The sequence below is a fragment of the Rhopalosiphum maidis genome, chromosome 2 (assembly GCF_003676215.2).
Source record: "Rhopalosiphum maidis isolate BTI-1 chromosome 2, ASM367621v3, whole genome shotgun sequence".
NCBI lineage: Eukaryota > Metazoa > Arthropoda > Insecta > Hemiptera > Aphididae > Rhopalosiphum > Rhopalosiphum maidis.
Window position 1 is genome coordinate 39102198 of NC_040878.1, and position 15679 is coordinate 39117876.

The 15679-nt window shown below is 27.7% G+C and overlaps 2 protein-coding genes across 2 annotated transcripts; both read left to right on the forward strand.

The window, feature by feature from the left end:
* Positions 1–2592: 2592 nt before the first annotated feature.
* LOC113552464 lies at positions 2593–7132 on the forward strand. Its single transcript, XM_026955342.1, has 4 exons — positions 2593–3600; positions 3850–3918; positions 6818–6907; positions 7052–7132. Exons 1-4 carry the CDS (start codon positions 2593–2595, stop codon positions 7130–7132), a joined length of 1248 nt encoding a protein of 415 aa, XP_026811143.1.
* A 991-nt stretch (positions 7133–8123) lies between these two features.
* LOC113554645 (leucine-rich repeat-containing protein 40-like) lies at positions 8124–14528 on the forward strand. The gene is made up of 10 exons (XM_026958582.1): positions 8124–8204; positions 8301–8490; positions 10272–10498; positions 10577–10641; positions 11101–11217; positions 12868–12947; positions 13037–13110; positions 13869–13924; positions 14172–14304; positions 14402–14528. The coding sequence occupies exons 1-10, from the start codon at positions 8124–8126 to the stop codon at positions 14450–14452; spliced, it is 1074 nt and encodes a 357-aa protein (XP_026814383.1). The 3' UTR covers positions 14453–14528.
* The last annotated feature ends 1151 nt before the right edge of the window (positions 14529–15679 follow it).

Consider the following 15679-nt stretch of genomic DNA (forward strand, 5'->3'; position numbering starts at 1 on the left):
TAAGCATATAGTAGCATAACTATAAGTCATAACATACATATTATATTCAATATTCCAACACATTTGTTTGTAACTTAATTGTTACTTTGTTAGATATTGTTGGATTACTCGGAATTTGTTGGACAGTTGGACTTTATTTTCGCTGAAGATCATTTATGACTTTTGTGATGTTAATATACTTCAACAATATAACTATGATGAAGAAATTTACCTGTATAAAAAAATGTCGATCACAACTTTTTGAACTTACTAAAAAGCTCTACTAACGAAAATTAAAGCCTAACAAATAATAAAAAGTAATCCAATTATTTCAACAAGTTAAGTACCGCAAAAAATGTGTTGGATATATTTTTCTTACAATATGTGTCTGTTAACTGTTATGGTTGTATGCTATAACTTTAAAGAATACTTACACCATTGTTCATTATACGATTTGATTTTCAATGTTTTAATAATGCCCTATGACTCCTACGCCCTTAGAAATTTTGTTTCAATAACGCGACAACTCGACAATATCAAATTTATTCCTAATAGCCGACTTCTACTAATAAAATATGATGTTAATGTGATACATTGATTATTGATTTCCAAATTCCATTAGTCATCACGATATCACTACATATCTTTGATCACAATTTTCAAACATTACCAAACTTTGTCAGTAATTAAACGATTTCAAATATTATTTTTACATTTGAATATTGTTATTATTATTATACTTCACAATTCAATTCCTATATTTTACCTTATATATCGCAATTAACGAGCAAATAAAATAAAATACTACTTAACAAGACTTATTAACATTCCAAACTCTCTAACTTTGCCACAATTACAACTCTCGAGTATCACCTTAGCTTAATGTAAAGGACGCAGAGGAAAATGATGCCGTAAATAGTAAATTTCTAAACGGTTTATTTTTCATTTTTTATGTTATAAAAATGAATAAAATAAAAGTTGTCCTACGGCTTCTTCCATCTCATATTTTACAGTGTTATTCACTTATCTGCACATATATTCTTAATAATATGTCCTATGTTAAATATTATTTAGGTATATCTTTTAAAAATAAAAACGAATAACTATAATGACTAATTAATGTTTGTTTTTTATGTATATATGTATTATAGGCTATAGCTGCTGGTACAAACCTATTTGGTAATATTAGTACAATTTCATTCATAAAAAATTGTAAATTATTTAAGTATTAAGTAGGTATCTTGGCCTCTCGGCCACTATTAGCTACATTTAGTTTATTTATAGTTCATATTTGACTAAATATAAATATAATAATCTATTAATATTTATTTATTTTATAAAATATATCATTTATCGTTAATATATTATTACATTAATACATAAATGTTTTTTTATTATTTAATGTCATACCTAAATGGTTACACTGTGTTTTATTTTTAATGTATAGTATGTTATATTCAGATTATGAGTATTAATCAATTATATATTATGAACTAATATTATTATTAGTTTTTACAATAAGTTAAGAAAAATATCACATTATGATAATCTAAACATATAATATAAATAATTGGATACATGAAAGATAAATTTTCTGATAAATTATTTCATTAAGAGATGAACTAATAACTATTATGAATATTATTGAAAGATGTAACATTATTGATAGTTTTTTTTTTTTTTTTGTAAATGTAATAGGTTACTAGACTATTGGTATTATATATAAATATATAAAAAAATTATATTTATATATTAAAATATGATATCGGGCTATACACTAGGTATTTAGTATATTAATATTTATAATACTTATCCATTAATTATAGGTGTACAGTGTACACTTAAGTTTAACGACTACATTTTATTTTAAATTCATAATAATGTAAGTTTGAAATCTATGCGCAAAATAGTTTTTCTTGTATATATCGATACGTAGTTCAATTCAAATATAATACATCTATTACAGTATCACTGCTCTACACAAACTACTTATACAGCAGTGCTGTGCCCACTTGCCCACCTTCTTTTAAAATTAATACGTTTATTAATATTATATTATTATTAATTACAATAATTTAACATCGATAAAACATGTTCGACGCTCATTATAATATAATATCATGTGAGAATTATTATGTGAAATAAGTCAAAACATTTTTAAGTCGTTATGTTACACTACTATATTATGTAAGCACTAAGCACTCGAATATTGTTAGGATTAGTTTGAAAATACTTTACCTAAGAAATATAATGTAAGTATCAAACGTCAAGTTGAGTAGATGTATATATAATGTTTTTTTTAACTTAATAAAGTATTCATTTTTTGCTTTTAGTAAAGGGCTTTGGGATCAAAAAGTCTAAATAGGCCGATATAGGTGTGTATATATTTATAGAAATAAAACCAAATATTATTAAATGCCACAAAGTCTCAATCAAATCGGACACCTCTGACTAAACGTAGTTATACTCGCGGCCACCTATATATTACATTATTGGCATTTGCTATATTATTTTATATAATCCGCAGGTAAAAAGGGCGAGAATAGGTATACTAATTATCGGCGCTGTATATTATAATATAGATATTTCGAAAGTCGTCCACTATAGTAATAAATGGTAATGAATAATAATAAATTATTGGCTTATTGGCCGATCACGTTGTTTTGGAGGGCGTTCGGTGTATTCCCCGCAAACATGCTGGACAACAACCGGAACAGTAACACGTTACTGCCGATACTTTTCACCGTGCTGCTGTCAGCGTCGTGCGTTTACGTGTTGTTCGTCGGGCCGGCGGTCGTCTGCCGGATCGGCGATAAGTGCAGCAGCGAGTCGATCAGGATTCTGAAGGAAATATACCCAAACATAGCGAACGTGACGTCGGTACTGTCGAGGATCGTTCTGTCGTACTCGGTGACGATGGGATTCGAAAAGTACAGGGAGACTATGGAGTGCTACGAGACGTATTCGCCAACGACAGCGACTGATGCCGGTCGATACCGCGTGTTCACGGCCACAGCCGTGTGCGCGTGCTTACTGCTGGTCGTGCCAGTCAATGTGCTGCGATTGTGGATGCTGTGGACGTCAGATGGCGACGATCCTGCGTTAATGCAGGGGATCGTCTTTTATGTGTTCATCTACATCCAAAACGTGACCATGTGTTGTTCGGAGACGCAATTCGTACAGCAGTGTTTCATGTTGTACTGCAAGTTGAAGACCGTCAACGACGACGTCGCTGTGCTAGGTAGTTCCGCGGGGTTAGCGAGTTTTTCGAGACACGCACGACACGCGAACGCTGCCGCAACACCCGATGCACCCGACATTGCAGTAGCTGTGAAGGATACGTCGGACAGCGTCATGGCGACGGCCGATGCCGTCGAAACACTGCGGATCAGACACTGGCTGCTACGCGAATCCATCAGCTGTTTGAACCGCCTGTTCGGCGTGCAGCTGGGCATGTCGGTGTGCGCCCTATGCGTGATGTCATTTTTCGACATCTATTACGAGACGTTTCATGTGATGGGCAAATACGCCATGTCTGGCCTCATCATGTACTGCTGGATGCTGCACTACGCAGTGCGGTACATGGGCATAATCCTGATGTGTCATTACACCACGAAGCAGGTAGGTACCGAACCACGCCGTTTACAGAATGATATTATTCGTTTTAAACGCACCAAGTCAGGGACGTACGCAGAAAAAAGTTTAGGGGCTTTCACTTTTTGCAGCAATGTTTCTATACATTTATACCCGTTATAGAATATGAGCTTTAGTCTTTATTTCTAAATTTAATTTACATAGCCATATTATATATATATTGTATAAGTAAAGGTATTTATTATACCAATAATAAATAATAATTATATGTTTCAGGCAATTTACACTAAGACACTTATAGCAAACTTAAAAAGTAATTACTTGGATTGTAGTATAAATCAAGAGGTAAATAAATTGTTATATTATATAGATTAGATATTTTTCATTTATTTAATATAATAGAATTAAATTAAATATTTTTAAATTCTGAATGCAGCAAATGAGCGATAGATGTATTAAATGTATTAATTTTTTTAAAAATAACAATCCATCATCACTTTTGAAGTAATATAAAGCTTCGATTTCTTAAAGGTTGGTTTCTGGTTATAAATTTGATCTTGTTCGTACTTAGGAGGAGTCAAATTAAAAAAATCAACAGTAATTTTATAATTAACTAGGAAAAACAAACAAAAAATTAAGTAAAAACGGAATTTTTAACGCAAATTCGACACAATCGATTTTGTTGTTTTGGTTCAATTCAAAATCGAATGATCGTAAGCCGATTTTTTAATAGACATTTAAACTTTATACATGGATAATATTTTTAAACACAGAATAACAATATTTTTTTGTAAGCGTTTTTAAGTAAGAAGTTTGACAAAATTTAACATTTGCAAATTATTTTGTTGTTTTGAAATTTATAAAAAAATTTCTTTTTATAAATAATATTTGAAAAATTCTTCATGTATTTCTAGTTAAATTAAAAAAAAAATTACTGAAAAGTTACTTTAATCATTTGTGCAACATTTGAAATTCAAATTTTTATGACTTAAGATAAGTACCCGCGGTAAAGTAACTATTTCTCCTTGGACAGTTTTTAATATTTTGTTATAATTTAAAAACATTATTTATGAGAATTCGGACTTAATACTTTTACGTTTAAAACTATAAATTTTAATATAAAAAATGACACTTCCAAAATATTACCTATTTATACCATGAACATATACAAATACAATTGCACTGTCTTATGATAAGGTGGTATTAATTAAAAATGAATAACAGTAATATAATGTGAAACAGATAAATTATTATTATAATAAATAAATATTAATATAATACCTAAATAAATTGTTTTCCTCAAAATACATTTTAGTTTTTAATTAACATATACTTTATTTTATACATATATATCAAGCAATATCAGAAAAATCTTTCCTGAAAATATGAAATATACTAAGTGATATAAATTGACAGACCATCTCACCAATCAGAATTATTTTTCGTATACAATTATAATATAGTTATAATGACCCTCTCGACACCTACTATACAGCAAAGCAGTACCCGCTTGCCACTTTTTAAAATCTTGTTATTTAATTATTAATTAAAATTATGTTAAGTAGGTAATTCTTAAGTTATCGTATTATAGGAAATCAACAAACCCGTTTTTACTGGAAAAAATCAAACTTCATTCAGACAAACTTCAGATAGAAATCATTCATTTTCACAAAAATTCAAATAATATTAAATACTGCCATAACAAATTAAAACCAATATATCTGCATATACAACTGCGCTAATATAATAATATGACTGCAGTCAATAAATTGCAAGTTCTTGTGTCCACATCATATACGAGGTCTAATCAAAAAGTATCGAGACTGATACGATTAATCGTAAACCAGTTTGAGTATGAACTTGCATGTGCTATATTAATCTAACTTTATATGTTGGGAAAATATATTAGACATAGATTAGATTAAAATTGTTTCAGTCGGCTTCTAGGTGCGATTAAGTCAAGTATGTTTTTACGTCCCGTCGGATTTCATAATGAGCGAAAATACAGAACAACGAGTGTGCATTAAATTTTGCCATAAACTGGGAAAAACGGCTACTGAAACCTACCAAATGTTATTGTTAGCTTATGGAGATGAAACCATGTCCCGTGCTCGCGTTTTGAATGGTTTTAAACGATTTAAAGAGGGTAGAACAACTGTTGAAAGTGATGAACGTGAAGGACGCCCATCAACAAGCCGCAATGAGGAAATGATACAAAAAATACGAACAGCAATACGAGGTAACCGTCGTTTGACAATTATGGAACTTAGTAATGAGTTTCAAATTTCATTTGGATCAGTTCAAACCATATTGACGACTGATTTAGACATGAGAAGAGTTGCAGCCAAATTTGTACCAAAACTGCTCTCAGGTGAGCAAAAGAAAATCGAAAACAGATCGCCACTGATTTGCTAGAGTGTTCCGAATCTGATGATTTTTTTTAAAATCAATTATAACTGGTGACGAGACTTGGGTATATGGCTACGATCCAGAAACAAAGGTACAATCTTCGCAGTGGAAGACACCTGATTCACCACGACCAAAAAGCTCGTCAAGTTCGGAGTCAAGTGAAGGTCATGTTGACCGTTTTTTTTGACTACCAAGGTGTTGTTCATCATGAGTATGCTCCTAAAGGACAGACTATAACAAAGGAGTACTACATTGATGTTCTTCGCCGTTTACGAGACGCTGTACGAAGAAAAAGACCCGAGTTTAAAGAGTCTGGTAGTTGGAAATTGCATCACGATAATGCACCAGCCCATTCAGCCCATGTTGTGCAGCAGTTTTTGGCTAAACATGGTATCCCAGTTGTTTCTCAACCCCCCTATTCACCAGACCTAGCTCCAAGTGATTTTTTTTTATTCCCAAAAATAAAAATGGCGCTTAAGGGTAAACGTTTTCAAGATGTAGATGAAATAAAACAAAATGCGACGGAGCAGCTACGAGGAGTTTCTAAAAATGACTTCCACAGGTGTTTTCAAAAATGGCAGGAACGTTGGAGAACATGTATGGACTCAGAAGGAGCATACTTTGAAGGAGATTGATTGTAAATAACTTTATCTAATATATTTTTTTTTTTTTTTTAACAGTCTCGATACTTTTTGATTAGACCTCGTAGTTACATTATTTTATAAATACAAAAAATTGCAGCTCTAGCTCCTTTATTCTGGATTTGAATTAAAATGTCTTTTACTTAAAATGTATATAAATTATAAATTATACATTTATCACTTTTTTTATGCAGTTACATTTGTTTTTGGATCAGCTTTCTCATAGTTCTGTCGAATTCACAGCATGCGATGTATTTACACTAAATATACGTCTCATTATTTCAGTAAGTTTAATATTTATTCGAAGGAACTATATGTATTGTTTTATTAATTAATACATAAATTATTTTCATTTGCATATATATAAATGTGAGTGTATAAACAATCGAGATAATTCTACTTTTATGTATTATTTTGTTGTTTTTAAGACTTTTGCTGCGGGTTTAACTTATCTTGTCATTTTGATACAATACCAGACAAATATGAAAAGCTCCACGTATACAGATTAAAACTATATCAACTTGGTACCTTTAACTAATAACTATAGACTATGTAAATAATACATTATTTTATAATTTTGTAAATTAAATTGATGATGTATTAAGTTAGTGAGTACTGTCAGTACTGAGTAATAAGTGTATTATATATTATTATATGTATAATTGTAATCTAGGTGCCTATTAACATATTTACAATTTACGCCGTTACAATAATATAAGGTACCTATTTATGTATTTAAAATTTAACGAAATAATTTATAAAAATACAATATTGATCATTTCATTTATATAGTTATAGTTATAGATGTACTCAAGTAATCAAAATAATAGTCTATTAACGAGGAATTATAAATTCTTTTGAATTATTATATACAAGTAGAATATTATAGGTTTTAGATTTTGTGTCTAAGAAATTGTTAACTAAAACTAAATATATCTCACAATTATGTTTGTTTTTAGACTATGATTGTTTAGTTATAAATGAGTAAAATATTGATTATTGGTATTTACATTTTTAACTGTCTTAAAATGGGAAATTTCATCTTTTCTCAAAAACATTAGGCAAAATCTTAGATTATTTATCAAGATTTTTATTTTTTAGGTCTTTTATAATTAAGTAAATTATTGACCTATGCGCAAAACGAATACTTTCAAGTCCTAAGTTTTATGCAATAACTATGTAGTTACATATTTGTTATTATAGATTGAAGATGTTATAATCCTTTTCGAATTTTTTTTACTAATATTTTGGTTGATTAAACTTACCAAAAATATGTATACGTAGATAAAACTTTAGGTTCAAAAACTTCAAAAAAGACTTTGCTCTGGGAATTCATTTAGTGAAGTTTAAGCAGACCGTTGTTATGACAACATTATATAATGTATGTATTGATGTCACGATTTATATTTGTCATGATGTACCTTTTTGTACATTTATAATTCGAATTTCATTTACCATTTCTGTTATAATATTATATATATAAAATTAGAAATGAAACCGATGGAAATTGTGATTTTAAAAAATAGAAATATAATGTCGATACCGGAATCTCTTATTCAAGAGATGGGTTATTTTGTTAAAGTGAGTACATTATCTAATATACAAATGTCTGTTACATGTGCTTGTATTTTAATTAATTGATTCAATGATTTATATGATAATTATAATATTACGAAGTATTTGTACTTGGACAATAACATCATACGAATATTACCCGACGAATTATTTACTGGTTGTACAAATCTTATGTGGTTAGACTTAAGATGCAACAGAATACGTCGATTACCAGACGGTGTGCAAGGTCATAAAAATCTACAGGTATTGCTTCTGGGAAAAAATGATTTAAAGCGATTACCTTTGACTCTGGGTATGTAAATAGTTTAAAGTATTATTAATACTCATAAAATTTATTTATCTTTTATACAGTTCTTAAGTACCTATACACGTGATAACTGTGTGCATACTCATCACCATATTTTCTTTAGTAAAGAATTTATTTAAATTCTGATTTTTGGAATTTTCAAATATACCCAAAGAATATATTTCAAATTTTGGGATTTTCTTTACTACTTATAGGAGTTTCTTGTACACCTGTACACCTGTGGTGATAAAAACTTTTATTTTTTTAAATAAATAGAGAACCTCTTTTTCACTGTAAATTATTTAGTTTTTCAGTGGATTATTCTTCTTAAAATTTAGATATACCTAATTACAAATTTGAACGATTAGATTCTCAGTAATTACTAAACCTATAAGAATATTGGATACCTAATAGTTATTGAAAAATATTATGCAAAACTTTAAATTAGATTTAGTATTTTTTTTTTTTATTATTATTATTATTAAATAAAGTTTTACTGACGTAAGTTATCCTAACTTATTGTTGATTATATACATTTTTTTTTTAACGTTTGGACAATAGATAACAATTAGAATAATAGTAATAAGATATCGGCTAAGTTTTAGTATTTACAACTCAGAAAAGAAAAAAGAAAATAATAATAATAATAATTATTAAAAAAAAAAATCATTGATAAATAATTACAAAGTAAGGTCGTATGGGCGTCCACGCTTGAGTCGGAGTACAGAAAGTGGGTCATTTAGTCTATAAAATTTCACACCGTGAGCTGAATTGATGTAGTCGAAGAAGTTTATTGCTAATTTTAGATTTAGTATTAAATTTATATACTTTAACCATTTTAATAGATGTAGTATAAAAAATGGTCCAAGTGCGATATCATATACATTTAAATTTCTGAAAAGGGATGAGCATGGTCGATGATTTACTCAGTGTACTACAACTACTAACTATATACAATTCTTCTGTGTTAGGTATAGTCGTGTAGACTGTAGACATGTATAGAGAGTCGGAGGTATATGAATGTACATTTTCCAACCATTTTTTTTAAACAATATTTTTCTATACTTTTTAGCGTATTTATAATAACAAATTTTAAAGTAATTTTAGTTATTTTTAATAGTTGCATGTTACCTAGTATTTAGTATATTTTTATCTTGAAAGAAACTATTAAGGTTTGTAAATATATAGTCATATACAGAGTGATTCTTTTATCAAAAAACACTCGTTATTTCAAAAATTATTTATGTTTTTGAAAACATTTTTTTACATAGTTTTAAATTGTAAAAAAACGTTTTTATTAAAAAAATTATGTTTTTAAATATTTTTATCCTTATATATTTTTAAGTTTTTCATTTTTTGAATGACAACTTACTCTTATCTCAAATTACTCACTTATTTTGCTTTGGAATATGAAATTAAAACTCTATGTTGTCATTCAAAAAAGTAAAAACTATATAATAACATAGTATGAAAGTTTTATTTTAAATTTGTAATTTATTTAAGTAATTATCAATTTACAAAATATTACAATCACAACAAACTATATAGTATAAGCTTAGTTATTATATTATGTATAATACAGTCAAGTCGCGATAATACGAATTTGAAGGGGGATAAAAATTCGCTTCGAAATACCTATGTATTATTCGAGATGTCTAACTCGAATTTATATTGATTTATATTTTTAGGGGAATAAAAAAATTTGAGTTGTCAAGTTTTTCTAGTTATTGCGACTCATACTGTAAAGTTATAATTTAAATTTGGATTTACATAATATTGCTTTTTAGGATCATTGCCGAAACTTCGAGAATTACATGTTGCTGGAAATCCGCTTGATTGCCTTACTAGAGATATGGTGAAAAAAGGTTCTAAATATTTAATACGCTTTTTACAAGAAAAATGGAAAAGTAATCAAAATAATAACGAAATGATTCAACAAAATAATGATGAATTTAACGTAATAAAAAAAAATGATGACAAGATACATAAAAAAAATATAAAAAATATAAAAATTGTAACTATAACTTAAAATAATTAAATATCTTTTTTATGTTTTTCCTATTTTAATGTGGGTTGTATTAAAATTGTTTAGATGGATACGTCAAAAATGCAGTTAATGGAAAGATATAGTTGGCCAATGATATTTCTTACTAATTGGTATTTCTACAATTATTTACACTTATTTATCATTATCATTTTTAATCTCTATAATATAATATGACAGCTGGTAAATTTGAGGTTCTTAACTGTTAAGTTTATATTTTTAACAATGAGCAGTCGTAATTTAACCAATTGAGGTCCATGTGTGAAATTGAAATTTGAACAAAAATATAAGCTTTGAAAGTCTCCCCGTGTTAAAAATTAAAATAATATAATGGGCTCAATTTTCACATTGTCCTAATATATGTGGCTTAATCAATATATTTCAAATTGCAAAAGCCGAAAAACAAAGATAAGCGTTTTAAATTTTTAAAACAATCGAGTGAATTGATTTATATAAAGATGCAGAACATGCTGCTTAAACTTGCAGTCTGACCCACTAACATATAATTTAATAAATTAATGAATTACTTACCTAATTAAACTTTTGATATTTTTATGAATATTACAATTTAGGAGCAGTGACCGTTTAGTTACCGATCGAGATATTAGAATGAAAGAACTAGAAAGACTTTATTTAGAAAAACAAAAAATAATATTAGAAAAGCAAGAACGAATCTTACAATCTTACAAGTGAGTTTAGTCGTTTTGTTTATTAATTTAATAATTGAGTACTTACTTAAGTATTACATTCGAACATTGATGATTCATTATATAACACATTATATTCACTATACAAAGTTGGTGTTTAAAGCTTTGTGTTAACTGTTAACATAAGTCATAATGGTATAGACTCTATACTATAGAGTAATGGTATTTGATAATCACTTTCTTATAACAATATTAATTTTCTATTTTTCTATTATTTAAAAGATGTTAAAAGTTAATTCAATATAAGGATGAAAAGAATTATTTATATTACTTTGGTGCAATCTATTTTCAGTTATGGAATAATGTTTTGGGGTTGTGTTTATAATACACACCTTAAGAAACTAAAAGCCACAATTAAAAGTATTATTAAATTTTTACTGAGCAAACCAAAGTCCTCTAGTACTAGCTTATTTTTAATGGATTAGGTATACAATATGTCAAAAAATATTTTTTACTAATGTATCACTTCTAGTATATAAACATAGGAATTTAATGACAAATGTGAAACATAATTATAATACTAAAAATATAAAAAAATAAATAAATATTGAAATAGGTACTGAAATCATGACACAATATAGTAGATCAGCAGTTTAGTAAATTAGGCAATACCCATTTCTAAGCAGTGGCGGATTTACGGGGGAGGGGTTCAGGGGGTCTAACCTATATATTTTAAGCCAGTTTCTCATGATAAGTGGTTTAAGTAATAGGTATACGCTTGATAGTCATAGACGTGCTGTGAAAATGGGGAGGATCGTCAAAACTCGATGCAGCTGTCTTCGAAAATGTAAAACGAATTGTTTTAAACAGTCTTATAGACTTAGATAATTAGGTATACACTGCACGATTTACGTAGTTAGAGCGCTACTACTAAAATTCTAGGGGCTCCAAACACAGATAAAATACAGCGCTACCTATAAGCATTAATTTAATATAAAAAAAATAGTATTAGAAATTTTAGAGGCCGAATTTTAACGTAAATAAGATAGGTAATAGGTATGTGATAGTAGTGATACCTATAACTTATAATTATCATCTAAAATAAAATTCCTAACTAAATTTAGATATACGATGAAATTTAAAAGTTTTTATTATTTATTGCTAATTATCACACAAATGTATACCAAAAAATATGTATATTAAAATAAAATTTTCATATAATAATTAATTTATCAAAAACAAAGAAAACAGTATAAATGTTGAGGAAGTCTTTTAGCTGAGTCTTTTACCTCTCCCCCTCAATATTTTTTTTTTTTTACTGGGCCCGGCGTCTGATTTTGTATTCGTATTTGCGGAACATTTAGAACCTATCAAATCTAAATAATAATATCCATGTTCATATATTAGGGGAACCAAGAGGGAGTTAAGTTTTCATAGAAGGTATATTTGTTTTGTCTACAATAATACTATCAATACTTTCTAATCCTCTTAAAAATAAAAAGCTCCCTTTACCTATCACACGTCATCACATACTACTTGACCAAAATTTCAATGTCGTTAATGATCATAAAACTATTATATGTAGTCAAGTAAAATGTAAAGAAAGATATAACACTGTTATTTGTTCAATTTTCTAGCTTGGTTATGACTTGTGAATTATAATATTATATGTTTTATTTTTTAAATGTTTAGAGATGAAGAAACGCTGAAAATATGGAGAGAAAAAGCAAAGCAATTGCAATATTTCGAAAATTTGCCCAAATTAAAAAATTGTTCGTACCTCATATTTGTTTATATATGTAATCTAATTTAATTAATAAGTAATATAAATATTAATACATTACTATTTTATTATATTTAGATCGAGGACTCGAGGTTCCATTTGGAGTAAATGAAGAATTTTCTAAAATGATATCTAGACAAACGTACAGAAAAGTAATTATTTAGGCAATAAGTTAAATGTACTTACATGATAAAACGCATGGACTGACTGTCACAGTGACACCCTTTGACATTTTTTTATGTAAATATCTATTGTAAGACATTGTCGGTGGCCATTGAGTCTTTAAAACAATTATTGCGTATGGAAAAAAAGAGTTACAAAACTAGAAATAGGTTTGTTACATTTAATAGGTAGGTATTAGGTACATATTTTTCTTCATACAATTATTACTTAAATAATATTGTATCTATTTATCAGTATTTAAAAAAAAAAATGGTTTTGTATACTAAAAATTTACTGAATTTTTTATCTATTATTTGATTCCAGCCTGATCCTGGTTAAATTTATGATATAAAGTGATTGGTAGATTTTATTTTAACCATAAATTACAATAACATTTTATAAAAATAATTTCATACTTATTTCAGTATTGAACTAATAGTATTTTCTTTGTTAACATTTTAAGTTGGTTGAATGCAGAGTTTATTTGGTTATACCACTCCTCCTTGCAAGAGAAACTTTTTTATGATATTTTTACTTACCTTTATTATTATTTACACCTGTGACATACCCCTCAAAAATACATTATACTTTCTCAATTTAATATTTATCATTAATACAATAGATCGATTATAGCTTATTTTGCAAAAACATAGGTGTAAATGGTGTAGTAAGTCACTGACTTAAACTAAACAATTAAAATTATTTTTAAAATAACACATTTTTGTTTTTAATTGATACCTTTTTTTAGGAAAGTGTGGAAAATATTAAGTATAAGAATGCTGTAAAACCTGCAATAGTTAAACCGTATGTATCTTATATATATATTTCAATATTTGTGTATTATAACTTTATTCTGAACTTTTAAAATAAATTAATTTGTCACCCATTGAAAGTATTGTATAACTATTTATCAGCATATCAATGAATTATATAATTTTTATAAAAAATATATTATAAGACTTGAAAAAAAGTTTAAATCACAGAAGTATTTGTATTTGTTTTGTAATTTTGATCATGTATACTTGATTTTTATTTATTATAATTTTTGAAGGTTTGATTTCGACTTGGAAATGTCAGATATTTACAATATACTTATAAGTTTAACACCAAACGATGCAGAAAATACGAACAGTGATAAAAATAATGATTCTAAAATATCAAATATTGATTTGGAAATTCAAAAGGTTTGAAAATTACATTGTTTTAAATACTATCTATATTTTAAAACATATATCTTTGTAATCATATTCTCATTGCTATTGAATTATTTTCTATTGGCAGTTGCATGATATTCAAAAACGAATTGCGCAGTTGAAAACGCGCATGATTTAAACAATAGAAGAATAGAAGACAAGAATGATAACTGCTATACCTTCTAAAATAAAATACATTATTATTTGTTTTATTACCTACATTTAGTTTATAGTAGTTTTATTATTCATAGAATTTTAATTGATCGTAAATACAAATAGATAAGAATAATGAGGAATTGGAAGCAATACCCCCCCCCCCCCCAAAGTTCAGGTCTAAGTACGCCACTGCTGATTGATATAATGAAGCGATAAGAATTCTAGACAGTGGACACAGATTTCAATTTGTCGTCAAGTCTACTTGTGATCGACTTTCCGAATTTTTGATATTATCCCCACAAAATCCTAAAAACGTTATATTAAAAAAAGATAATTAAAAATTGATATATTTCAATTTTTGGAGAACTTGAAATCAAAATTACGTGAAAATTTGATCTGAAGAATTCTTGACGCCAAATTCAAATCTGTTTTTAGAATTCTTATCGCTTCATTCTATCAATCGGTATGTTAGAAATAGAACACGTTTATAACCCTATGTTGCATGTATGTTAGATAAAGACAGAAAATCACTGATTCCAATACCCTTAAGAGGACGTCTCACCAGCATGTGTTGTCTCCGTCTTACACACGTACGACATAGTACATTTTCGTTCACCAGTTTCAATAGTGTGCTTTTAGTTTTAATATTAGAGTGAATTGACCTATTATCAAACTTTTAGGTTATCTGTGTTCTTTTGTTGGCTTTTTAACTATATTTTAATTTTTAACTTAATTATGATCATTTTCAAATATTAATAATTTCATACTCATAATTCACCTAAAAATTAAAATATCGTAAAAAGCCAACGAGTGAACACAGATAATGTTCTTACCTTAAAGTTTGATAATAGATCAAATCACTCTAATATTAAAACTAAAAGCAAACTATTGAAACTGGTGAACGAAAATTCACTATGCCATACGTTTGTAAGACAGAGACTACACATGCGGGTGAGACGTCCTCTTAACTCAAAATTTAAGAAATATAATCTCTAAACAAATGAACATTTGAATATTGGTCATTGTATGTTAGGTTAATTTATTTAATGCAGTGTTAAATATCACTATAATATCACTTGAATAAAATTAATTTACATGTATACTATATTTTTGTATCAATAAATGAAGCAAAAATTATTTTATTGTCAACATGAGTTCTTACTAAAAGTATACTTAGTATTAAATATATTAGACATTAATAATAATAATA